The sequence below is a fragment of the Cebus imitator genome, unplaced genomic scaffold, assembly GCF_001604975.1.
Source record: "Cebus imitator isolate Cc_AM_T3 unplaced genomic scaffold, Cebus_imitator-1.0 Scaffold182, whole genome shotgun sequence".
Taxonomy (NCBI): domain Eukaryota; kingdom Metazoa; phylum Chordata; class Mammalia; order Primates; family Cebidae; genus Cebus; species Cebus imitator.
In genome coordinates this window covers 2,510,814-2,536,953 of record NW_016107497.1, presented here as the reverse complement: position 1 = coordinate 2,536,953, position 26,140 = coordinate 2,510,814, and the positions used below count along the sequence as shown (strand labels likewise).

At 37.3% G+C, this 26,140-nt stretch overlaps 1 protein-coding gene across 1 annotated transcript in view; it reads right to left on the bottom strand.

The window, feature by feature from the left end:
* The window catches only part of CNTN5 (contactin 5), a 1,396,301-nt gene that overhangs the window by 378,981 nt on the left and 991,180 nt on the right, over window positions 1-26,140 (bottom strand). The window contains exon 9 of the mRNA XM_017545918.2: window positions 5,777-5,879. Coding sequence (XP_017401407.1) covers window positions 5,777-5,879 — 103 coding nt within the window. The remainder of the gene's footprint in view (window positions 1-5,776; window positions 5,880-26,140) is intronic.

The following is a 26,140-nucleotide window of genomic DNA, read 5'->3' as shown; positions in this document are numbered from 1 at the left end:
AAAAAAAACACTTGTTTTTGGAGGAAATTAAAAGTGCTACTCCAGTGAAGATAGAAGTGATAAGAAAGCAAAACAGGCTTATTGCTGATAGGGACAAAGTTGTAATGGTCTGGATAGATCAAACCAGCCATAACATTCCCTTAGGCCAAAACCTAAATCACAGAAAGGCCTTAACTATCTTCAATTTTATGAAGGCTGACAGAGGTGAGGATGCTGCAAAAGAAAAGTCTGAACCTAGCATAGGCTGGTTTATAAGGTTTAAGGAAAGAAGCTATCTTTGTAACATTAAAGTGGAAGTAAAGCAGCAAGTGCTGATGTGAAAACTTCAGCAAGTTTTTCAGAAACTCTAGGTGAGATAATTAATGAAAATGGCTACACTAAACAACAGATTTTCAACGTAGACAAAACATCCTTATTTTGAAAGAAGATGCAACCTAGGCCTTTCATAGCTAAAAACAAGTCAACGTCTGGTTTCAAAACTTCAAAGAACAGGCTAACTTTCTTGTTGAGGGCTAATGCAGCTGGTGACTTAAGTTGAAGTCAGTGCTCATTTATCAATTTGAGAATAATAGGGACCTTAAGAATTATGTTAAATCTACTCTGTGTTCTTGAAATGGAACAACAAAGCCTGATGACAATGAATGTTTACTGCATGGTTTACTAAATATTTTAAGCCCACTGTTGAGACTTACTGCTCAGAAAAAAGATTCCTTTCAAAATACTACTGTCCATTGACAATGTACCTCATTACCCAAGAGCTCTGATACAGATGTACAAGGAGATTAATGCTGTCTTCATGTCTGCTAACACAAAATCAGTTTTATAGCCTATGGATGAAGAAGTAATTTTCAACCTTCTAATCCAATGATTCAAGAAATATGTTTCATAAGGCTACAGCTTCCATAGGTAATTATTCCACTGAAAGATCTGAGCAAAGTAAATTGAAAACCTTTTAGGCCGGGCGTGGTGGCTCATGCCTGTAATCCTAGCACTTTGGGAGGCCAAGGTGGGTGGATCATCTGAGGTCAGGAGTTCAAGACCAGCCTGGCCATCATGGTGAAACCCCATCTTTATTTAAAAAAAAAAAAAAAAAAAGTTAAAAAAAAAAAGAAAGAAAACCTTCTAAAGAGGGTTTACCAATCTATATGCCATTAAGAACAGTTGTGATTCATGGAAGGCCAAAGTAACAGGAATTTGCAAGAAGTGGTTCTAACCCTTATGGATAACTTGGAGGTATTCAAACTTTAGTAGGGGAAGTAACTGCAGATGTGATAAAACAGCAAGATAACTAGAACGAGCAGTGGAACAGGAAGATGTGACTGAAGAGCTGCAAGCTCATGGTAAAAACTGAATGAACGAAGGGTTGCTTTTTATGGATGAGCAAAGAAAGGGGTTTCTTGAGATGGAGTGCACTCCTGGAAAAGATGCTGTGAACACTGTTGAATGACAAGAAAGGATCTGGAACATGACATTTACTCAGTTGGCAAAGTGGTGTCAGGGTTAGAGGGGACTGACTCCAATTTTAAAAGGAGTTTTACTGTGGGTAAAATGCTATCAAACAGCATAACAAGCTACAGAGTAAATCAATGCGGCAACCTTATTGTTGTCTTCTTTTAAAAGCATGCCACAGCCACCCCAGCCTTTAGCAACCACCCTTATCAGTCAATAGCATCAGCCATCAGCAAAAAGATGATAATTTGCTGAAGGCTCACATCAGCATTAACAATTTTTAGCAATGAAATATTTTAAAATCAAGGTACGTAAGTTGTTGTATGGATATAAGGTAAGTATGTGAATGCTATTGCCTACTTAATAAAGTAAGTATCGTGTAAACACAACTTTTATGTGCTCTGGGAAACCAAAAAAATTTATGTGGCTTTCCTCATTGTGAACTTTGTTTTATTGTGGCATCTGGAACTGAACCCCAGATATCTCCAAGGAATGACTACACATCTAGGAGCCTATTTGGTTCAATGAATAACATGATAAAAATTGTAATTTTTGGTAGGAAATGTGAATTACTCCATTAAGGCTGGGAGGAGGTAAAGTTGAAAACAGCAAAGGTTTGTACTTACGATCTTCTTTGTTTGTCCCTCAAGCCATTATTATATAAAATATTATATTTTGTGATACATAAATATTTTTCACTCCATCCTTTGCTCTAGCTTCTAGAGATAACAATAAATCTCTCCCATCTTTATTCTCAAAAAAGACAACAAACAAACCCTTCTTACAAGGCAGCAGTAGATCAGAAGAGGTTTTTGGGGTTGTTGTATTAAACAGTAAGTATAACTTGGACATGAAAATATGCTTTAAGAATAAAGTTTCATTTATACAAAATAAATAAGTTCTAAAGATTCGCTGCTGTCAACCTTGTGCCTATAGTCAGCAATACTGTATTGTGCACTTAAAAGTTTATTAAGAAGGCCGATGTCATGATAAGTGTTCTTACCACAAAAGTAGAGAGGTGGAGTATTGTAGCTCTAAGATAAGAAATATAATTGATAGAGTGAGGCAAGAATAGGCAGGAAAAGCTGGAGGCAAGTGTAGTAATGCAATTTTGGATACAAATAAGAGAAAATGAGAGAGCAGGAGATAGAGGTGTAAAATATATATGATGTACTTGAGGGGGGAGGAGGGGATAATCCGTAAACAACTTATCATTTATTTTTTATGATACGTTAATAATACGGAGTTGATTGGATTAAGTAGATGAAGTATTTATGTTCACTCATTCCTTCAACATATATTTTCTGAATGCCATGTGCCAGGTGCTGTGGTAGGCACTAGGAATACATAAGTGAAGAGTACAGTCATCATTCCTCCCGTCTTGGGGATTAAATCTTAAGAGTGGGGAAAGTGCTGGCTATTCTCTTTTCCGCCCTTGCCTGCTACCCTCTTGTTCTCTGCAGACCCTCTGCCTTGCCTTGTGTAGTGACAATTGCATCCCCAGGCTTGCACAACGGCTTCTGTTTGACTTCAGCCATGAGAGCCACCAGAGGAGATTGGAAGGAAGAAGGAAAACGAAGTCAGGATATAAATTTCCTAATCCTGCTTTATGCTGTGCTCTTAGACAATGGCGGTGTCTCTTCACAGCAACAGTAACTACAGCTCCCATTGGTTGATCCCCACGCCACATCCCCAGTTTTCCCTGGTTGTGAAAACACTATCTGCTCCCACTTGGTCCTTCAGGATTATGAGTGACAATGAGTTATTGCTATCAGGAGTTTATACATGCCTTGGTTTCTCTTCCTGTACTTAACATGATCACAGATCTGCAGCTCATCACTTTCCTAAATTCTTTTGAAACACCTGGGTTGAATCCTGTTTACATCTGGGATTCTAACACAAATACACGTTTTTAAGTGGAGAAACACTTATGTAAAAATTTAAAATTGTGTTAAGGATTATAAAAAAGGGATAAAACGGTATATAGATAGAGAATAGTGTGTGTGAGTTAGAGGAGGTGGTCAGAGAGAGCCCCTTTAGGGAGTAATATTGAAATTGAAGCCAGAGGATAAATGAAAGCACCCATGGAAAGACCAGGGGGAGAGAAATCTCAGCGTAAGAAATGCTAGTGCAAAGGCCACAAGACAGGAAAAAAAAAAAAAAACACCTTGACATGCTCCATTCCAGAATTTGGTTATAACCCTCTATGAGGAAGGTTAGGACACAGTGAGGGGAAAACCAGCATGAGTGGTAAGATCCTGACAATATCCAGTGGCAGATACTATAGTTCTGGCAACAGACAAAGCCTCACCAAACCACCATGTGATCACTAAAATGAGATGCAGCTCAGGTGAGCTGTGGGAGCCAAGCAGATGCTCTATCATTAATTTGCAATTTGCTGTGATGATGTTGGAATAAAACGGTGATCCACATCACAAGATAATATGCTATAAAGGGATGATCACACATAAAGATGTTATTTCTTTGATCTTATTTTCATGAGGGTGGCAGGTTGGTCATTAGGTAGAGATAGTTCTCTTCATAACATGTTTCTTTTTTCCATAATTGTGACATTTCTTAGAAAGGATTATCAAGTGATAAAAAGAGACCTTCTTGACTGAAGCAGTCTTCCTTACACTCCCTTTTATTTATTTACTTTTGGGAGTTGAGTAGCCAAGAAGGAGTAGAGAGGTTGAAGAAAATAAAATATTAAAAGAACATAAGTGATTTAGTTATTTGACTGTTGGGTATTACCTAGAATGAAAGAGACTTTAAGCATCAATTTACTAAGCATATTTCAAGGCTTCCAAAGGTAACCAGATCTAACTTATTAAATAAGCTTGCCTAGGGAAATATTTACATTGCTTTTTTTCCTATAAGTCTAGTTTCTAATTTGTTTTACAATATGACCTCCCTTTTTTGTGGCCTTAGTATAAATTCTGGCGTTTAAGAATTATTTAACTACAGGATACACTAAAACCTTTGTCTTCAAGCCAGAATACATTAGTTTTGCATTTATCAGAATTGAACTTCTTACTTGAAACATTTTTAGACCTACTTGACACACAACAGCAAATCGTGACAAACAAGGCTTTTAACTATTATTCACTCTTATTGCACTTAACTAATACCTTTAGATTTAGAAGGCTTCCTCAGATATCTGCGCAAATACCTCCCAGCTACATTTTAATTCTTGAAATTTATTTCTACTTATGGTTGTCTTTTCCTTAAAAGATGGATCAACATAACAATTCATTTTGCTTATAGTCTATTATGACATTGCTTCTATTTAGATTTAAGTAGAATGGCACACATGTCTTATTTTAATTCTTGATATTAAAACACATGGTGTTTACTATGTTCATTCCTTAAATCTCCATTAACTAGCTGATTTTTTTCGCATTTACTAATATTTTCCTCACCCACAGACTAAACCTACTCTAATAAGCACACTTGTGTAGCTGGCTTTATCTCCAAGTACTTTAGAGTTATATTGTGGGAGTTTGCTCACTGCAACTGAAGTTAAATAATTAGCAACTCTGATAGAGATGCATTTATGCAAATTATAATTATAGAGTCTAGAAAGGGCCCTGAGGTCTTATCATCCTAAAACAAACAACAATGTGTTTAAAATAAATCTTACTATGATAATCAAATATAATCAAAATTCCACTTTTGCCTCTGATCTCAACACCCATACTGCAAACATCATTGACAAGTGACTATATAACCTGGGCTGTAAACCCTCAGAAATCGAATCATTAAGTATGGCAAGCATTAGGGTATGATATAAATTCTCTCTCTGATTTGGGAAATGATTATGTGTTGTATGTATTGACAGCTGGTGCTATTAAGTTATGATTTCAGGAAATACTAAAGTAATACTTAGGATCACTATATAGCTATTATCCTTATGATTTTTATCTGCTGTCTTATTATGTCATATCAGAATCTACATCCTATGCATGAGGAGCAGACAGTACTTTGCTGTTCTATCCTTTTTATTTACATAGTAACTGAACGAAACTTAAAGATGACACTTAAATTTTAAGATATGTAGGTAAAGATGTAAAGCTTTTTATTCATTTAGAGAAGTTTTCTTTATGTTAAAATAGCAAAATTAAAGAAACTGCTGTCCAGTAGAAATGACTAGAAGATAACCATAATTGATTACTGCATCAATTCCCATTTGACCTTCTTTATAAAAATAAATAGACACCACGGAGCATCTGGGGAAATGACACCTAGCAAGATAAGTGATTCAAAAATTAGGTATGTCACATTTTAATAAACAATTGTGTTTAATTATGGAAGAACATGTACTCACTTGCCAAGCGCAAAGCATTCCATCTTAACAGTTGTTCCTTTAGCAGCTGTAACCGTGAAAGGAAAATGCACCTCAATTTTCGGCTCATATTCTCCCATCACACCTTGGAAAGAAAGAACAGTCTTTAAGCATCAAATGAATGCTACAATTTTTACTTTTTATCCTGGAGATGTTACAATGAAAACCATTGTGGTTTGGTTGTTAATGACTGTTTGATGAGTACCAAATTTTTTGATGTATTGAAATAAGTAGTACACTTAGGCTCAATCATTTTGATGAAATTCTAGTCTTCCCTTGAGGACTAGATTACATGCATGTTCGATATCATTTAAAGTAATAATTATCAAGTGTTAATCAACACCAGTAGTACAGCTACTAATTGTTCTAAAAAAACTATAAACATTTTCCATTTTCAATAATGTGTTTATTTTTTAAGAAAAGGTATCAAAATTTCCTTATCATTGCCAAATAAATTAATATTTATTTATGAAGTCAATTATTTACTGAGTATCTATAATATGCAAAGAATTTGCCAAAAATTGTGGGAGTAACAAAAGATCAATCAGTTTTGCTCTCAAGCATTCAGCAACTATATTCTTAAAGACAGAAACAACATGCTGTACACTCAAGTATGGGAGAAAAGCTATCTATCAAATTACTGTAATGAAAGATAAGAAGTGATCATTGCCATGAATGAGGTATTAAGTATTACACACTGATATGGTTTGGCTCTGTGTCCTCACCCAAATCACATCTCAAATCATAATCTACATGTGTCAAGAGAGGGACCTGGTAGGAGGGGATTGAATCAGGGAGGTGGTTTCCCCCATGCGGAACTCAAGGGAGTTCTCACAAGATCTCATGGTTTTAAAAGTGGCCCTGTTCTCTCTCTCATCTCTCCTTACACCATGTAAGATAAGCCTTGCTTCTCCTTCACCTTCCATCATAATTGCAGGTTTCCTGAGGTCTTTTTATGTGACAGTAAAGAAAAAACCCATTTTCTGGAGAGAAATTTAACCTGGGGTAGAAATTTGCATAAATAACCAAGAGCTGAATGTTAATAATGAGGACAAGGGGGAACTATTTCCACAGCATTTCAGAAATCTTCAGGCCAATGCCTCTTAACACAGGCCTGGAGGCATAGGAAGGAAAAATGGTTTCATGGGCCAGCCTGGGGCATCACTTCTCTGTGCAGTCTTGAGACATGGCATCCTGTGTCCTAGCTGCTCCAACACCAGCCATGGCTAAAATAGACCAATATACAACTCAGGCCACTGCTTCAGAGGTGCAAGCCCCAAGCCTTGGCAAATTTCAGGTGGTGTTGGGCCTGAAGGTGTGCAGAAGACAAGATTTGAGGTTTGGCAACCTTCTTTTAGATTTCAAGGATGTATGGAAACACCTGGATGTCCAGGAAGAAGTCTGCTGCAGGGGAAGAGCCCAAATGGAGAACCTCGACTAGGGCAATGCAGAGGGGAAATGTGAGGTTGGAGCCTCCACAAGTGTCCCCACTGGGGTACTGTCTAGCAGAGATGTGAGAAGAGGGCCATCATCCTCCCAACCCTAAAATGGTAGGTCCACCAACAGTTTGCACTGAGTACCTGGAAAAGCTGTAGGCACTCAACACCAGCCTATGAATGCAGCTGCAAGGACTGTGCCCTGCAAAGCCAGGGGCAGAGTTTCCAAGTCCTTGGGAGCCTACACCTTCCATCATAATGCCCTGTATATAAAACATGGAGTCAAGGAGACTATTTTGGAGCTTTAAGATTTAATGAGTGTCTTGTTGGCTTTCAGACTTGCATAGGCCTTGCGGCCCCTTTTGTTTTGGCCAATTTCTCCTATTTGGAATGGGAACATTTAGCCAATGCCTGTATCTTGAAAGTGATTAACTTGTTTTTGATTTTACAGGCTCATAGGTGGAAGGAACTTGTCATGTCTCATATGAGACTTTGGACTTGCACTTTTGGATTAATGCTAGAATGACTTAAAATTTTGGGTACTGTTGAGAAAGCATGATCGGTTTTGAAATATGAAAAGGATGTGAGATTTGGGAGGGGTCAGGAGTGGAATGATATGGCTTCACTCTGTGTTCCCACCCAAATCTCATCAAATTGTAATACTTACATATCAAAGGAGGGACCTGGTGAAAGGTGATTGATCATGGGGTCAGTTTTCCCCATGCTGTTCTCATGATAATGAGGGAGTTCTCACAAGATCTGATGATTTTTAAAGTGGCAGTTTTCCATGCTTCTGCTGCCATGTAAGATGTGCCTTGCCTCCCCTAGGCCTTCTGCCATGATTGTAAGTTTCCTGAGGCCTTCCCAGCCATGCAAAACTGTGAGTCAATTAAGTCTCTTTTCTTTATAAATTGCACAGTCTCAAGTATTTTTCATAGTAGTGTGGAAACAAATTAATACATGCTCACTGAAGGAGATCATAAGAATAGTGAGGATTTGGATAAGTGGGACAAAGATAGGAGAGAGTAAATGGAGCTATAAAAAACAATTTACCAACAATAGGAATATCAGTTTTCTGACATCTTGATATGTGAAGGGAAGTGATATTAGATAAATTTGGAAATATGTGGGTGGAACCAAAAAACAGGAATCCAAAAACCAGAGAACCCTGATATCCTGATTATCAGAATAACACATTTAGATTAAAATATATAAGTAACTTGGAGCTTTGTCGTTTTGAATAGGGAAGTAGCATCATGCTGAGATGTGTATGTTGAAATTGGAGCAGAGAAAAATAAATCAATTACATTACTTCAGGAATACAGGTGAGAAGTAATGAAGGCCTAAACTTTAATAACAGTAGTAAAACAGAGAAAGGGCACTAGATGGGGTGAGGGGAAGAAATAACTGAATTGGCAAAACTTGGCAGGCAATGAAGTACAGGAATAAGGGTGTGGACAGTGTCAATAATAACACTGTAATTTGCAGCTTGGGAAATTGGGCAATGTCAATAAAAGAAAAAAAAAAACAAAGCTAAAGTAGAAAAGTTGATGAGTTTCAATTTCAAAGTATTGAGTTTGAAGTACCTAGAAGATACTCAGGAGAAACTATCTGATCACATAGTACAAATAAAAGAATGAAGCTCAGGATGAGTTCTAGACAGGGGACAGATACCTACAGTCATTTAGAGGTAACAGTTGAAGTCATGAGATTGGACAGGGCTTTTACCTATTAAAAAACAATGCAATAGCTGAGCTCTGGTGGATTATGGTGCTAGCGCCACCAGATAGATTTGGAGTAAATTTTTTTCTAAAATTAATTTTTAGAATCCCTTTATGTGTAAAGCACCATACAGAAAACAGCTATGATTTAGCACAGATACTTCTCTCAGGAGACTGAGCATGTGTTTGGGGGTGTCTATGTTTGTGGCCATATAAGCACTGATAGGTCTTTGTGCATATACAGTTCTCTGTACAATTATTTTGCGTATGTGTGTGCAATGAGAGGAAAGAAGAAGGAACCCAAATAGAGTAAGATAAATTCTGTAAGATATGAAGGTCATATATACTGGACACAAAAAGGGAAAAAAGGCTACCTTTAGAGAGAAAAACATTTTGTATGTTTGTTTGTTATTTGCCAATTTATTTGTCTCTAGCTTTTGAAATAAGTATTGAAGAAGGCATATGGATAAGTTTAGATGGAAAATGTTTAAGCTCACATAAGACATAAAGATTATCTTGCTGTTTGTGGGACTTCTCTTCAAAGCAGAGAAAATGTCACTAAAGTTTTTATCACAGGGATCTGGTTTCCAGACGTGGCTTCGCTAAATGGCTAGTGTGCACCATCTCTGACAGGTCAGAAAACTCTGGGTTTCACTTTGCTCATCTGTTTACCGAGGGCATAGAAGGAAATTATCATCAATATAATGTCCTACTCTAACAGGCTAACTCCCTCGATGACTTTTTAGTCTCATATTTGCTGCATATCAAGAGCCTGATAAATAGTGACTGAATTGAATAGTTAGCACTATTACATCATCCAAACCTAATGTTTAAGCACTTCTTCTGTTCTCAATAATGTTTGTTCTCTCTTTTTCTTATTAAATACTTCCCCATGTCTCTCCATTCTATACTTACCAAGTTTATTTCTCTTATTTCCTCTTCATGTCAATTTTTTTTTCTGCCGTGTCTCTACTAGCTACTGGACTAGTATGATGTAGTCTGCTGGTGATACCTATAAACTCAGCCGAATGTTTTTAATGATGTGAAGTTTATCTTTAATGCTCTCTTACTTGGAAGCCCCATAGGAAGACTTCAGGCAGCCTGTTTAGAAGCTATCTATGACTGCTCTTGTGAATAGGTTCTCAAACTTAATCCCTGATTTCCCTACCCATTCTTAAAAATGATTTGGTAGTGTTGTTACTTTTCTAACTGTTAATCTGATGATTCAATAACACTTGATTTATCGTGATGCCTATTAAACCTAAGCCTCTTATATGCATAGGTCCCCGTGAGTGCTGGCATTTACTCAGTGTCACAGAGTGTTGGAGTGAAGTCAGGCCAAATTTGACAAACATTTCTATATAATTATTTCTAGTAAATTGTGCAAAGGTATCTTAGGAGAAAGGGACATCAATCTCCAAAGCTCCAGTAATTCATTTTGATTCCTTTTCTCTTTATAAATAAAATACTATTTGGAGAAACCATTTTTATATTGATACTTTAGTATTCCCCTTATTAAGGAAGGTATCAAGGCTGTACAACATTTTAGGCTCCTCAAAATCTATATCTGCCTCTGAATAATGTCAAAAAGTTACTGATACTACGGACTAATAAAAGTCAAATACATATAGCCTCTCTTCCAGATTACATTTATGAATTGCAAAGAAGACATTCTTGTATTGCCATAATTGTTAAAATGGCCCAAAGGATGGGTACTTCTGGTAGTATTTGGGTGGTAATTTTACTGATACATCACCTTCTGCTGTTTCTCAAATAATTTCCCTTATGGCCCAAGGCATTAAGACTCACTTCAGGCACCAAGAGGTTGCTAATATCTAAACTACATAATTGGATACAAAGTCAAGACCCATCTTTGTGCTGTATTCCGGAGACTCATCTCATGTGCAAAGACACACACAGACTCAAAATAAAGGGCTGTAGGAAGATTTATCAAGCAAACGGAAAGCAAAAAAAGAATCAGAGGTTGCAATCCTAGTCTCTGATAAAATGGACTCTAAACTAACAAAGATCAAAAAAGACAAAGAAGGACATTGCATAACGGTAAAAGGATCAATGCAACAAGAAGAGCTAATTATTCTAAAAATATACACACCCAACACAGGAGCACCCAGATACATAAAGCGAGTTCTTCACAACCTACAAAAAGGCTTAGACTCCCACACAATAATAGTGAGAGACTTTAACACCCCACTGTCAATATTAGACAAATCAATGACACAGAAAATTAACAAGGATAGCCAGGACTGGAAATCGGATCTGGACCAAGAGGACCTAATAGACATCTATAGAACTCTCTACCCCAAATCCACAGAATATACATTCTTTAGTGGGACTGAATGGGAACAGCTCTGGAGTGCAGTTCCCAGTGAGAACAACACAGAGGGTGAGTGATCACCATATTTCAAATGAGTTATTATTGCCCACAGACCAGGAGATTCCCAGGGTAAAAAGTGCCACAAGCTTCCAGCATAGCTGTTTCAGCTGGTGCAGCAGGTCTCTGCACAAAAACTAACACAAATTTGGGCAGCCATTCGAACTGGGGCCTGGAACACCTGGGAGAGAGAGCTACCCATTCAACTGAAAAAAGAGTTCTGAAACAGGGAGCCAGGTGATCTGACTCAGCAGGTCCAACTCCCACAAAGACCAGCAATCTGTAACGCTCCAGATAGAGAGTTTCACAGAAAATGTAGCAGGACCCAGGACAGTCCAGCTCTGTGGGGGGAAGGGCGTCTACCATTATTGAGGCAGTCCACAACTACTAAGGCAGTCTGTCATTATTGAGGCAATGTGCCATTACTGAGGGAGTCTGCCATTACAGAGGCAGTCCACCATTACTGAAACAGACTGCCATTACCGAGGCAGTTCTAACTATACCTCTATAAACGAAATCACAAGGAAGTTCACACAGCAGCTAGGCAGAACCCACAGCAGTTCAGCAACTCATCTGCTGGCAGACTGTGATTAGGCTACCTCCTTGCCAGGCAGGGCATCTCTGAACAAAGGCAGCAGCATGTCAAGAACTTATAAATAAAGCCCACCTTCACAGGACGTAGCACCTGGGAAAAAAGGTGGTTACAAGTTCTGCTGCACCAGACTTAAATGTACCTGCCCAGCAGCTCTGAACAAAACAACGGAGTTCACACTTGAGCTCCTATAAGGGACAGACCGTCTCCTCAAGCAGCTCCCTGACCCACGTATATCCAAAGAGACACTTCATAAAGGAGAGCTCAGGCTGACATCTGGTGGGCATCCTTCTGCAACAAGGTAACAGAAGAAGAAACTGGCAGAAACCCTTACTGTTCTGCAACCACCACAGGTGATCCCCAGGCAAGAAGGGTCTGGAGGGGACCACCAGCAGGAATACAGCAGACCGGCCTGACTGTTAGAAGGAAAACTAAAAAACAGCAAGAAATAATTTCATCATCAACAAAAAGGCTGTCCACTCAGACCCCAACCAAAAGTCATCAACTACAAAGACCACAGGTAGATAAATCCACAAAGAAGGGAAGAAACCAGTGCAAAAAGGAGAAAAACCGTAACACCTCTCCCCCTTCAAGGGATCATAACTCCTCATCAGCTAGGGATCAAAGCTGGATGAAGAATGAGTCAGATGAATTGACAGAAACAGGCTTCAGAAAGTGGGTAATTTTCTCTGAGCTAAAAGAACATGTTCTAACCCAATGCAAAGGAACTAAGAATGTTGAAAAAGGGTTTGATGAAATGCTAATGAGAATGAAAAGCTTAGAAAAGAATATAAATGACTTGATAGAGCTGAAAAACACAACACGAGAACTTTGCGAAGCATTTACAAGTTTCAATAACCAAATCGACCGAGTTGAAGACCAACTCAGTGACATAATAAAATAAAATGAGAAGAGAAGATTAGAGAAAAAAGAGTGAAAAGAAATGAACAAAGCCTCCAAGAAATATGAGATTTTGAAAAGACCTAATCTACGTTTGATAGGTGTACCTGAATGTAATGGAGAGAATGAATCCAAGCTGGAAAACACTCTTCAGGATATTATCCAGGGGAACTTCCCCAACCTAACAAGGCAGGCCAATATTCAAGTCCAGGAAATACAGAGAACACCACAAAGATATTCCTCAAGAAGAGCAACCCCTAGGCACATAATCATCAGATTCACCAGCGGTGAAATAAAGGAAGAAATGCCCAGGGAAGAAGGAGAGAAAGGTAGGGTTAACCACAAAGGGAAGCCCATCAGACTTATAGCAGACCTCTTGGCAGAAACCCTATAAGTTAGAAGAGAGTGGGGGCCAATATTCAACATCCTTAAAGAAAAGAACTTTCAACCCAGAATTTCATATCCAGCCAAACTGCGCTTCATAAGTGAAGAAGAAACAATTTCTGGGAGATTTCATCACCACCAGGCCTGCCTTACAAGAGCTCCTGAAAGAAGTACTAAACACAGAAAGGAACAATCAGCACCGGCCACTCTGAAAAGTTACCAAATGGTAAAGAACATTGACACAATGAAGAAACTGCATCAACTAATAGGCAAAACAACCAGCTAGCATCAAAATGGCAGGATCAAATTCATACATAACAATATTAACCTTAAATGTAAATAAACTAAATGCCCCAATCAAAAGACATAAACTGGTAAATTGGATAAAAAGTCAAAACCCATCGGTGTACCGTATTCAGGAAACCCATCTGACATGCAAGGGCACACATAGGCTCAAGATAAAGGCAAAGAGGGAGATTTACCAAGCAAATGGAGAGCAAAAGAAAGCAGGAGTTGCAATCCTACACTCTGATAAAATAGACTTTAAACCAACAAAGATCAAAAGAGACAAAGAGGGGCATTACATAATGGTAAAAGGATCAATGCAACAAGAAGAGCTAATGATCCTAAATATATACGCACCCAATACAAGAGCACCCAACTACATAAAGCAAGTTCTTAATGACCTACAAAGAGACTTAGACTCCCACACAATAACAGTGGGAGACTTTAACACCCCACTGTCAATATTAGACATATCAATGAGACAGAAAATTAACAAGCATATCCAGGACTTGAACTCAGATCTGGACCAAGCAAACCTAATAGACACTGACAGAACTCTCCACCTGAAATCCACAGAATTTACATTTCTCTCATCACCACATCACACCTACTCTAAAATTGACCACATAATTGGAAGTAAATCACACCTCAGCAAATGCAAAGTAATGAAAACCATAACAAACAGTCTCTCAGACCACAGTGCAATCAAATTAGAACTCTGGATTTAGAAACTCAGAACTGCACAACTTCATGGAAACTGAAAAACTGGCTCTTGAATGTTGACTGGATAAACAAAGAAATAAAGGCAGAAATTAAGATGATCTTTGAAACCAATGAGAACAAAGGTATAACATACCAGAATCTCTGGGACACATTTAAAGCAGTGTCTAGAGGAAAATTTATAGTAATAGATGCCCACATGGGAAGGAAGGAAAGATCAAATATGGACACACTGTTATCAAAATTGAAAGAGCTGGAGGAGAAAGATTAAAAAAACTTAAATTTAAGACCTAACACCATAAAAACTCTAGAAGAAAAGCTAGGCAAAACCATTCAGGACATAGGCATAGGCAAGGGCACCAAAAGCATGACTAAAACACCAAAAGCAATGGCAACAAAAGCCAAAAGAGACAAATAAGACCTAATTAAACTACAGAGATTCTGGACAATAAAAGAAACAATCAATAGAGTGAATTGACTACCAATAGAATGGGAAAAAAATTTCTGCAATCTACCCATCTGACAAATGGCTAATATCCAGAATCTACAAAAAACAAAAACAGATTTATAAGAAAAAAAAAAAAAACCATTCAGAAGCGGGAAAAGGATATGAACAGACAAGTTTCAAAAGAAGACATTTATGAGGCCAAAAAAACATATGAAAAAATGCCCATCATCACTGGTCATTAGAGAAATGCAAATCAAACCACACTGAGATAACATCTCATGCCAGTTAGAATGACGATCACTTAAAAATCTGGAGACAACAGATGCTGGAGAGGATGTGGAGAAATAGGAATGCTTTTACACTGTTGTAGGAGTGTAAATTAGTTCAAACATTGTAGAAGACAGTGTGGTGATTTCTCAAGGACCTAGACAAAGAAATTCTATTTGACCCAGCAATTCCATTACTGGGTTTATATACTAAGGATTATAAATCATTCTATTATAAAGACACATGCACATGTATGTTCATTATGGCACTGTTTACAATAGCAAAGACCTGGAACCAATCTAAATGTCCATCGATGTTAGACTGGATCAAGAAAATGTGACACATGTACACCATGGAATACTATGCAGCCATAAAAAATAGTGAGTCTGTTTCCTTTGCAGGGACATGAATGAATCTGGAAACCATCATTCTCAGCAAGCTGACACAAGAACAGAAAATCAAACACCACGTGTTCTCACTCTTAGGCAGGCATTGAACAGTGAGAACTCTTGGACACAAAGAGGGGAGCATCACACACGGGGTCTATTGGTGGGCAATAAGGGAGGCACAGTGAGGGGTAGGGTTGGGGAGGGATAAAAAGGGGAGAAATGCCAAATATAGGTGATGGGTGGATGGAGTCAGCAAACCACATTGTCATGTATGTATCTATGCAAGAATCCTACATGTTCTGCACATGTGCCTCAGAACCAAAGAGCAATAAAATACATACATCTATATATGTGTGTGTGTGTGTATGTATATATATAAAATATATGTTCTTCTCAGCACCACATCACCCTTATTCTAAAACTGACCACATAATTGGAAGTAAATAAATCACTCCTCAGCAAATGCAAAAGAACAGAAATCATAATAGTCTCTCAGACCACAGTGCAATCAAATTAGAACTCAGGATTAAGAAACTCACTCAAAACCACACAACTACATGGAAACTGAACAAGCTGCTCCTGAATAACTACTGGATAAACAATGAAATGAAGGCAGAAATAAAGATGTTTTTTGAAACCAGTGAGAATGAAGACACAACATACCAGAATCTCCGGGACACATGTAAAGCAGTGTCCACAGGGAAATTTATAGCACTAAATGCTGACATGAGAAGCGAGGAAAGATGTAAAATTGACACCCTATTGTCAAAATTAAAAGAGCTAGAGGAGCCAGATCAAACAAATTCAAAAGCTAGCAGAAGACAAGAAATAACTAAGATCAAAGCAAAACTGAAGGAGAGAGAGACACAAAAAACCCTTCAAAAAAATCAATAAATCCAGGAGCTGTTTCTTTGAAAAGATCAGCAAAATAGATAAACTGCTAGCCACACTAATAAAAAAGAAAAGCGAGAAGAATTGAATAGAAGCAATAAAAATGATAAAGGGTTATCACGAATAATTCCACAAAAATACAAACTACCATCAGAGATTACTACAAACAGCTCTATGTACATAAACCAGTAAATATAAAAGAAATGGATAAATCCCTGGACACTTACACCCTCCCAAGACTAACACAGGAAGAACCTGAATGCCTTAATAGACCAGTAACAAGGTCTGAAGTAAAGGCAGCAATTAATAGCCTACCAACCAAAAAGAGTCCAGGTCCAGATGGATTCACAGCTAAATTCTACCACATGTACAAAGAGCTGGTAACACTCCTTCTGACATTATTCCAAACAATACAAGAAGACCATATCCTTCCCAAATCATTTCATGAGACCAACATCACCCTCATACCCAAACTTAGAAGAGACACAACGAAAAAAGAAACTTTCTGTCCAATATCCATGATGAATATTGATGCAAAAATCTTCAGTAAAATACTAGCAAACTGAATGCAAAAGCACATCAAAAAGCTTATCCATTATGATCAAGTAGGCTTCATCCTGGGAATGCAAGGCTGGTTCAACATATGCAAATCTATAAATGTAATTGATAACATAAACAGAACCAAAGACAAAAACCACATGATAATCTCAATAGGTGCAGAGAAAGCCTTCAACAAAATTCAAGAGCCATTTATGCTAAAATCTCTCAATAAACTAGGTATCGATGGAAGGTATGTCAAAATAATAAAAGATATTTACAACAAACCCGCAGCCAATATCATACTGAATGGGCAAAAACTGGAAGCATTCTCTTTGAAAACTGGCACTAGACAAAGGTGCCCTCTCTTACCATTCTTATTCAACATAGTATTGGAAGTTCTAGCCAGAGCAATCAGGCAAAAAAAAAGAAACAAAGGGTATCCAAATAGGAAAGGAGGAAGTAAAATTGTCTCTATTTGTACATGACATGATTGTATATCTAGAAAACCCCATTGTCTCAGCCCAAAATCTAAAACTGGTAAGCAACTTCAGTAAAGTTTCAGGTACAAAATCAATGTGAAGAAATCGCAAGCATTCCTATACGCCAATAACAGAGAGACAAATCATGAGCAAACTCCCATTCAAAACTGCAACAAAGAGAATAAAATACCTAGGAATGCAACTAGAAAAGGACATGAAGGACTTCTTCAAGGAGAACTATAAATGACTGCTCAAGGAAGTAACAGAGGACACAAACAGATGGAAAAACATTCCATGCTCGTGATTAGGAAGAATCGATATTGTGACAATGGCCATAGTGCTCAAAGTAATTTATAGATTCAGTGCTATCCCCATCAAACTACCATTGACCTTCTTCAAAGAATTGGAAAAAACCATCTTAAACTTCATATGGAACCTAAAAAGAGCCCACATAGCCAAGACAATCCTAAGCAAACAAAAAACAAAACAAACAAACAAACAAACAAAAGCTGGAGGTATCATGCTACCTGACTTCGAACTATACTACAAGGCTACAGTAATCAAAACAACATGGTACTGGTACCAAAACAGAGATCCAGACCAATGAACAGAAAAGAGGCCTTGGAAGCAATGCCACACATCTACAACCATCTGATCTTTGACAAACTGGACAAAAACAGCAATGGGGAAAGGATTCCCTGTTTGATAAACGGTGTTGGGAAAAGCAGCTAGCCATGTGCAGAAAGCTGAAACTGGACCCATTCCTTATACCTTACACAAAAATTATCTCCAGATGTATCAGAGATTTAAACATAAGACCTAATGCCATAAAAAACCCTAGAAGAAAACATAGGCAAGACAATTTAGGACACAGGCATAGGCAAGGACTTCATGACTAAAACACCAAAAGCAATGGCAACAAAAGCCAAAATAGACAAATGGAATCTAACTAAACTTAAAAGCTTCTGCACAGCAAAAGAAACAATCATTTAAGTGAAACAGTAAAGAATGGGGAAAAATTTTTGCAAGCTACCCATCTGACAAAAGGCTAATGCCAATATCCAGAATCTACAAATAACTAAAACAAATATTCAAGAAAAAAAGACAAAACCCTATCAAAAAGTGGGTGAAAGATATGAAAAGACACTTCTCAAAAGAAGACATTTTTCTGCCAACAGACGTATGAAAAAATGGTCATCGTCACTGGCCATTACAGAAATGCAAATCAAAACCACATTGAGATACCATCTCACACCAGTTCAAATGGCGATCATTAAAAAATCTGGAGACAGTAGATGCTGGAGAGGATGTGGAGAAATAGGAATGCTTTTACACTGTTTAGGGGAGTGTAAATTAGTTCAACCATTGTGGAAGACAATGTGACAATTCTTCATGGATCTTGAAACAGAAATAGCATTTCACCTAGCAATCCCATTACTGGGTATATATATCGATCTATTTATAGACACATGCACATGTATGTTCAATGTGGCACTGTTTACAATAGCAAAGACGTGAAACCCACCCAAATGCCCATCAAAGATAGACTGGATAAAGAAAATGTGGCACATATACACTATGGAATACTATGCAGCCATAAAAAAAGGATGAGTTCAGGTCCTTTGCAGGGACATGGATGAAGCTGGAAACCATCATTCTCAGCAAACTGACACAAGAACAGAAAGCCAAACACCACATGTTCTCACTAGTAAGTGGGTGTTGCACAATGAGAACACATGGACACAGGGAGGGGAGCATCACATACTGGGATCTGTTGGGGCTAGAGGGGCTAGGGGAGGGATAGCAGTGGGGTGGGAGATTGGGAAGGGATAACATTAGGAGTAATACCTTGTGTAGGTGACAGGGGGGATGGAGGCAGAAAACCACCATGGCAGCTATACACCTATGTAACAATCCTGCATGATCTGCACATGTACCCCAGAACTTAAAGTAAAACAAAAGTCTAATAAAGTAAAATGAGTTTAATAAGAGGCTTCAAATTATTTTATCTAATTTGAGCTATACTGCAAGAAATTATAACTAGTTTTTTAAAATTTTATCATCAATCTGAGAGTTATAAGGACATATGAGAAAGCTCTTTAGATATCTTGATGTTTAACATATAATCATATTCAACACTTATGTTTTGTTTTACATTTCATAGGATTATTATGTTAGAGCTTAAGTTGAACTTAGCTCTGAGTTGCCCAACCCCCAATAACAGACCTGTGCTGGTCTATGGCCTCTTAAGAACCAGGCTGGGCTGCACAGCAGGAGATGAGAGGCCGGAAACTGAGCATTACTGCCTGACATCCACCTCTTGTCAGATCAGTGGCAGTATTTGATTCTCATAGGAGTGTGAACTATTATGAACCGTGCATGCAAGGGAGCTAGGCTGGATACTCTTATGAGAATCTAATGCCTGATGGTCTGAGGTGGAAGAGTTTCATCCTGAAACCGTCCTTCTGGGTCTGTGGAAAAAGTGTCCTCCTTGAAATTGGTCTCTGCTGCCAAAATGTTTGGGAACCACCCATTGCCTTAGCTGATATAATTCACCCTTCTTTTAGAAATGAGGTAATTGAGAGTCAAAGAGATCAAGCAACTGGCCCAAGGTCCTATTGAAAGTTGCTGGTAAAAATGTTGCAAAAATAGGGATTTTCTGAGCTTATGTCTAGAGCTATTTTCTTGACATCACTGTGTTGAAAAACTTCAATCACGGAGTACAATAGTCCAGGCATACTATATGTACTACATTAAACATTGATTATCTGCCATGGCTACATGGTTTATTTCAGTTGCAAGTTTTAATATCTCAAAGCTTGTGCAGCTCAGCTTGAAATTTCTTTTTGTTAGGCAGAGTTTGATGCTGAAAAGGAAGGGAAACAGTCCCATAAGACATATAGTTGAAGATCAAAATATCAGGCTTGTCTCTTCAGTCAAGGCTTTGTCTCTTTGATCTTTTGCTTGCCCTTAGTATGGAGCTGAATATTGCTCAAGAAACACTGCAATGCATCTTCCTGTCTTTCCCCACACCTGTCTCTCCTGGCTTACTTGGCTGCCCTACTTCAGAATTACGTGCCATTAGAAGATGACCTTAAATTACCCTAATTTCTAATAAACAGAAGCCTTCCAGCTGAGAGCACATTACTCTCTTTGTACGTATTTATGGTTGTTGATTTTCTTATTTATTTCAATTACCTTTGAAGAGCTAGAGTGCTTTTCCTTAAGAGGAATGCAATTTAGAGCAGTGTTTCTCCAAGCACATTGCAGAACAGAGCCAAAACACCAGAAAAATCTAGACAACTTATTAAAATTTCAAGCAACAGAGTTCAACTCTAATCTTGACGATGCCTACTTTTTGAAGGTAGGTTATGTAATTCATATTTTGATAGTTTCACTGGGAGAGTTTATGAACACTTAAAAAATTCAAGAATGGACCTTTTTTGACTGATTTTTCTCATGTGACTTGTCCTTCTGGGGATTAGAGTGTAACTGACCAAAACGCCTAAAAAATGGCATGCAGAGAGTCATGCTGTCAAACATACTGTATCCAGTGCAACTTGCTCTAACATTAAGGTGAATTATATTCAACCTATATGTGCTGGTATGCCCAGCAGAGCTGGGTGTTTTTCCTGATTGGCTGAGGGCCTTGTTCTGATTGGCCAATGTCTGTGAAATACCTGTGTTATTTATTTCAAATGGCCATTCTGTCTGACACTTTTAGTAATAATACTTGATGGAGTTAAGAACTCGTGTCCAGTAAACCTTGACAATTTGGCTGGACCAATAAGGTGGAAAGGCTTAGCTGATCATTTTCATATGTCTAAATAATAGATATTTACATTCCTGTCTTCAACATCTTTGCCAACCATACTTCCTATCTGTTCCTTGTCTTCTAAAAATAGCAACTGTTTTCTCATTGCTTCATTTGAGACATGTTTCTTCCACATTCTTTGATGAGGTGAGTTGAATGGGAACCACTATCCTCCTGAATAGGTTATATCTTCCTGGCTGTAGTTATTAACTTGTTATGGGCACCTGACCCAAGCTTGGCCAGTTTGATTACCCTTTTGTCCTGTTTACAGTGACTCACGAATGGGCAGCTGAGGTTGAGACTTTTCAATTAGAGATCAGAAAGTCTAAGTCTCAATACTTGTTTGAGTATTTGAGTCGCCAAAAGAAAAGAAAAGCAAAGCCTGCATATCTGACAGTCACTGGAGCTTCCACTACATGGAGGGAAGTAATTTGCTACTGAAAAAAAGCAAAACAAAAAAACAAACAAACAACAACAAAAAAAAACAATTAAGATAGAAATAAGTCAATACAGATAAAGGAGAGATGAAAAAAGAGAGTGTTGGTTGCATGTCAGTTCTACCTGGGATTTAGCTTCTTGCCCCTCTCTCATTAACTTAAATGAATTCGCTATTTTGGTTATTTCAAGTTGCGTTTCTCAGCTGCTATCAGAAGAGTTTTGACCGTTATGTCATTGAGCCCAGCATAGCGAATGGTGACGCAGTATCAGGTTCTAGCTCATAACCTATCCAGATTCTGAAACTATCACATTCGTAACACTTGACAGGGCAAAAATATTGTGCTATGTGTGAGATATGTCATTGTACTTATCTTTTCGGGACATATTAAATATGAACCTGTGATTCATCGATAAATGATGCAATTCCCTACTCCAGCCCGAGCTCTACTGCAGCACTGAAGCAATCAGAACTTCTCTGGGTTCAAGTTTTCTCATACATAATGAAAGAGCTGATGTTCTTGAGGGTTTAAACATCTAGTAGTATGTTAGATTATATATCAATATATATCTCTGTATTTATCTGTATTCAAATACATATGTTATAGTATTTAGAAATTTCAAACCTTTAGAAACATGTCCAGATGCCTTATTTTCAACTACCTAAAGAGTCACTGAGAAATAACAAGTTTATGAGCCTGGATAGATAGACAACATATTTTTGTATCACCTCAAAAAGTGTATATCATCCCAAATCATAGTTTCTTAAGGTGAGTCATTGCTATGTAAATAAAGGACTGAAGAATGTTCTGACAAGATAATAGCTTATGTTACCAACAAATAAATGCACCATTATGAGTATTATTTATGTAGGGGGAGGATTGAAGAAACCTCAAGAGTTTTATCGTCAGGAGAAAATGTTTTTATCACTAATATATACATATACATTCTAAAAATAAAGGAAGCCAATAAATTTATTTTCACTTTCCAAGCATCAAGAATAGATTGATCAACAGGCTGCCTCACACCGTAATTGCTTTCTTCTGATTATTAAATTTGGAGACTCATTTTCTTCTCCTGTTCTTGCCACTGTGATTTAGAGAAATATACTCATGTCTCTCCACCATCACTTGAGGGTTCCTTCATGTGCATCAATAACTTATAAAAAGATCTTATAAATGTAAGGCCTGAAGAAAGCAACAACATGTATATTTCCAAACATGAAAGTTCTCTCAGACATTAAAAAATATGTTAGAGGCCAGGCACGGTGGCTCACACCTATAATTCCAGCACTTTGGGAGGCCAAGGCGGGCACATCACGAGGTCAGGAGATAGAGACCATGCTGGATAACATGGTGAAACCCCGTCTCTACTAAAAAAAAAACTACAAAAAAGTAGCCAGGCGTGGTGGCACAGGTCTGTAGGCCCAGCTACTCCAGAGGCTGAAGCAGGAGAATCCCCTGAATGTGGGAGGTAAAGTTTGCAGTGAGTCGAGATTGCACCACTGCACTACAGCCTGGGCAGCAGAGCGAAACTCCATCTCAAAAAAAAAAAAAAAAAATTAGAGCGAACTTTTAAAATTTGGTAAGAAAGGGCTGAACATTTACTTTAAGTGAGATGTATGGTGAAGTTTTTTTTTTTAAAGAAAAGTAGATATGTTTAATATTTTTAAATTTCCATGAATAAAATTATAGAAAGTTCTCTGTAATTACATGTATATAATCAGAAACAAATATTTATGGTGATAGATGCAGCTAGCCACCATGGCATGTGTATACCGATGTAACAAACCTGCACGTTATGCACATGTGCCCCAGAACTTAAAGTATAATAATTAAAAAAAAAAAACCCTCTTATGGTAATTTTTTAAAAAAATTTAAGGTTAAGTTGACTTTGTGAAGTGTGTGCATATGTGTCTATCTATTTATTTGTGTAAGAATTTGAGACTTTTGAATGATTAGGAAAATACAAAAAGTCGGTACTTTGATTTTTTTATGGCCTGTCACCAAGACCTACGTGAATATGATTTTAATGACAAATCAAATATTGAATAAACTAGGATTCTCCTTCCAACAGCCAGCCAATAACCCTTCTTTGACAGCAAATTGGGCCCAGTAATAATGGAATAATGGCTCTACTGACTAAAAAGAAAATTGAATCAAAATAAAAATACATCAATTCCAAATGACACATTAATGCTCAATTCAGCAATTAAATTTTCAACAATTCTAATAATTTAATTAGAAAATCTCTGAATAATTCTGAGACTCTCGTGCCCCAATCAGAGTTGGTTCTTTTCAATTGTGATTTAACTAGAAATTGTGATTTCTATTGTATAGAAATCTAACATGTATGTTAGATTGTATAGAAATCTAACATGTATGTATTCACTCTAACATGTATGTATTCACTCTAACATGTATGTCTACCATAATAATTTTTCCATTAAAAAACAAGTATGTCTCACAAATATGGTGGACTTTACTCAATATATTAGACAAGTTAATCATAAATCACCTTATCCACAGTTCCTCCTCCAAAAAAAAAGAAAATAAACCTGAAGAAGCTAGTGAGGCACAAATAATATTAAGGTGATTCAAGGCAAACCTAAGTTATAAGGAAGCTATTTTTACACACACACACACACACACACACACACACCCCATCTGAAAGGTAGGGAGAAGATATTCAAAGTGGAGGGTAAGGCCAAGACAATTGAAGAGTAGAAAAACTACATGTAATAGCTCAGTCACATGGTAGGGAAATCATAAAGAGCATAGTCATGAACTTCTGCTGCTAAAATTAACTATTTGGACTCAGTGCCTTCCAGTCTCAGTTCCCACACAATCAAGCGATACTACAAACCTTAATCTTGGATTTCTATACACTGTTTCCCTGATTATGACATCTATCTCCTGAAAACAAAAAGTTCCTTACTTAGGTTCACTAGAGTGGGCTCCTCTTCCTTGCAACTATCAAGAACCCTCACCCACATTACTTTTTATTTCTAAAGTTTCATCATTCTTCAGAAGGATTGTTCCCTCCAAAGTGTTTCTTACTCTTAGCTGTCTACCAATCTATTACAGTAATTACCAAGAAGTAAAGGGACCTAAAATATCCTGGAGGAATTAGTTCTGCCAGCACAGTTGATCAGCTGCCTGATTTCATAACTCTAGGAAAAAAACACGACAAATGAGTTGTTTTAAACCACTGTTAAAAGTTTATTTTTACACTTTAATCTGTGAAGATTGTCTTTCCACTGTATTCTCGTTGCTGAGAAAGCCAGCATTCCTACTGTTACCACTCACATTTGAGACACAAGATGTAGCAGCTCCTGCTTTGCTCTGTAAACAATTCACAACATATTTCATTTTATAAACTCTTGCAGATTTCAAAGCCTCTGTGTATGATTGGTTCAAAGGAGAAATGTTTCCAGAGGGGGCATGCTGATTATCATAGCTTCATCACAGGGCTTTTTCTGCAATAAAGACTCTATATGTAAAGTGGAAGGGAATAAACATCAACTGAACACCTGCTATAAGGCTGGTGCTTTGTGAATATGTCAATACACAGTCATTTAAAACTTACAAAACACAGTAAGGTAGATAGGATAGTCCCTATTTTAAATAGAAAACTATTTTAAAAGTTAAGTAACTCCCTTCACATCAGTGAACTATTAAATAAAAGGCAAGGAGTTCAAACCCTAGAACTGTATTAATTCTGAAGCCACTTTTCCTCTCTTTTTTATTCTGCTCCCCAGGAAACATTTATGTTGTCTGAAAAGAAGAACTGATTTAATCATTCTTAATTTTGTAGACAATTAAGTCCTACTGTAAATATTACTTTTTCAGTAAAGTCTTTCCTCTCTGGCCACCCCACTTCCTTCACCAGGTTAATCTCTTTTTTTCTCTCTCTTCTCTCTGTGCGCACGCGTGCGTGCACACACACACACACACACACATTTCATATATATGTAATACAACTATATATAATGTAAATGTATACACACATATGGAGAGAGAAATATATATAAATATATATGTGCATATATATTATGGATATATGAATGTTATATATATATAGGGAGAGAGAGAGACAAAGAAGAATAGGCTTATTTATTGTATTTCTTTTCTTTTTCTGGTACAAATCAGAATCAAACAATTGTTCAATATAATAGCACTTCTACTCATTTGTTCAGTATCTGTTTTCTCTTTTAGCTGTTAACTAAACCAGGACAGGAACCGTATCATTTTGTTCCCTTTGTATCCACACATAGTGCCTGGGACAAAGTTAATGATCAAGAATGAATTTACTTGTTATCAACTATACAGATGTTTGATAGGTGACATAGGAGCTAAGAATATTTCATCTTTTGTATATCAATGTCTGTGTTCTTTTTTGTTTTGAGGGATAAAGTAATTTTCTAATCTGGAATTGCAAAAATCTATATTTTGTTTTAAATTATTGTAATATTTTAAAAATAAACCACATTTTGTGAATGAATAAGCTGATGGTCTCTCCACTTCTTCATAATCAGTCAATTATCAAGTTCTGTGAGTGTGATTCCTATTACATCTCTCTTTTTCATTCCCTTATTTTTATTCTAATTGCCATTACTTTATTTTGGATTACGTTTCTTTTTTTTTTTTTTTT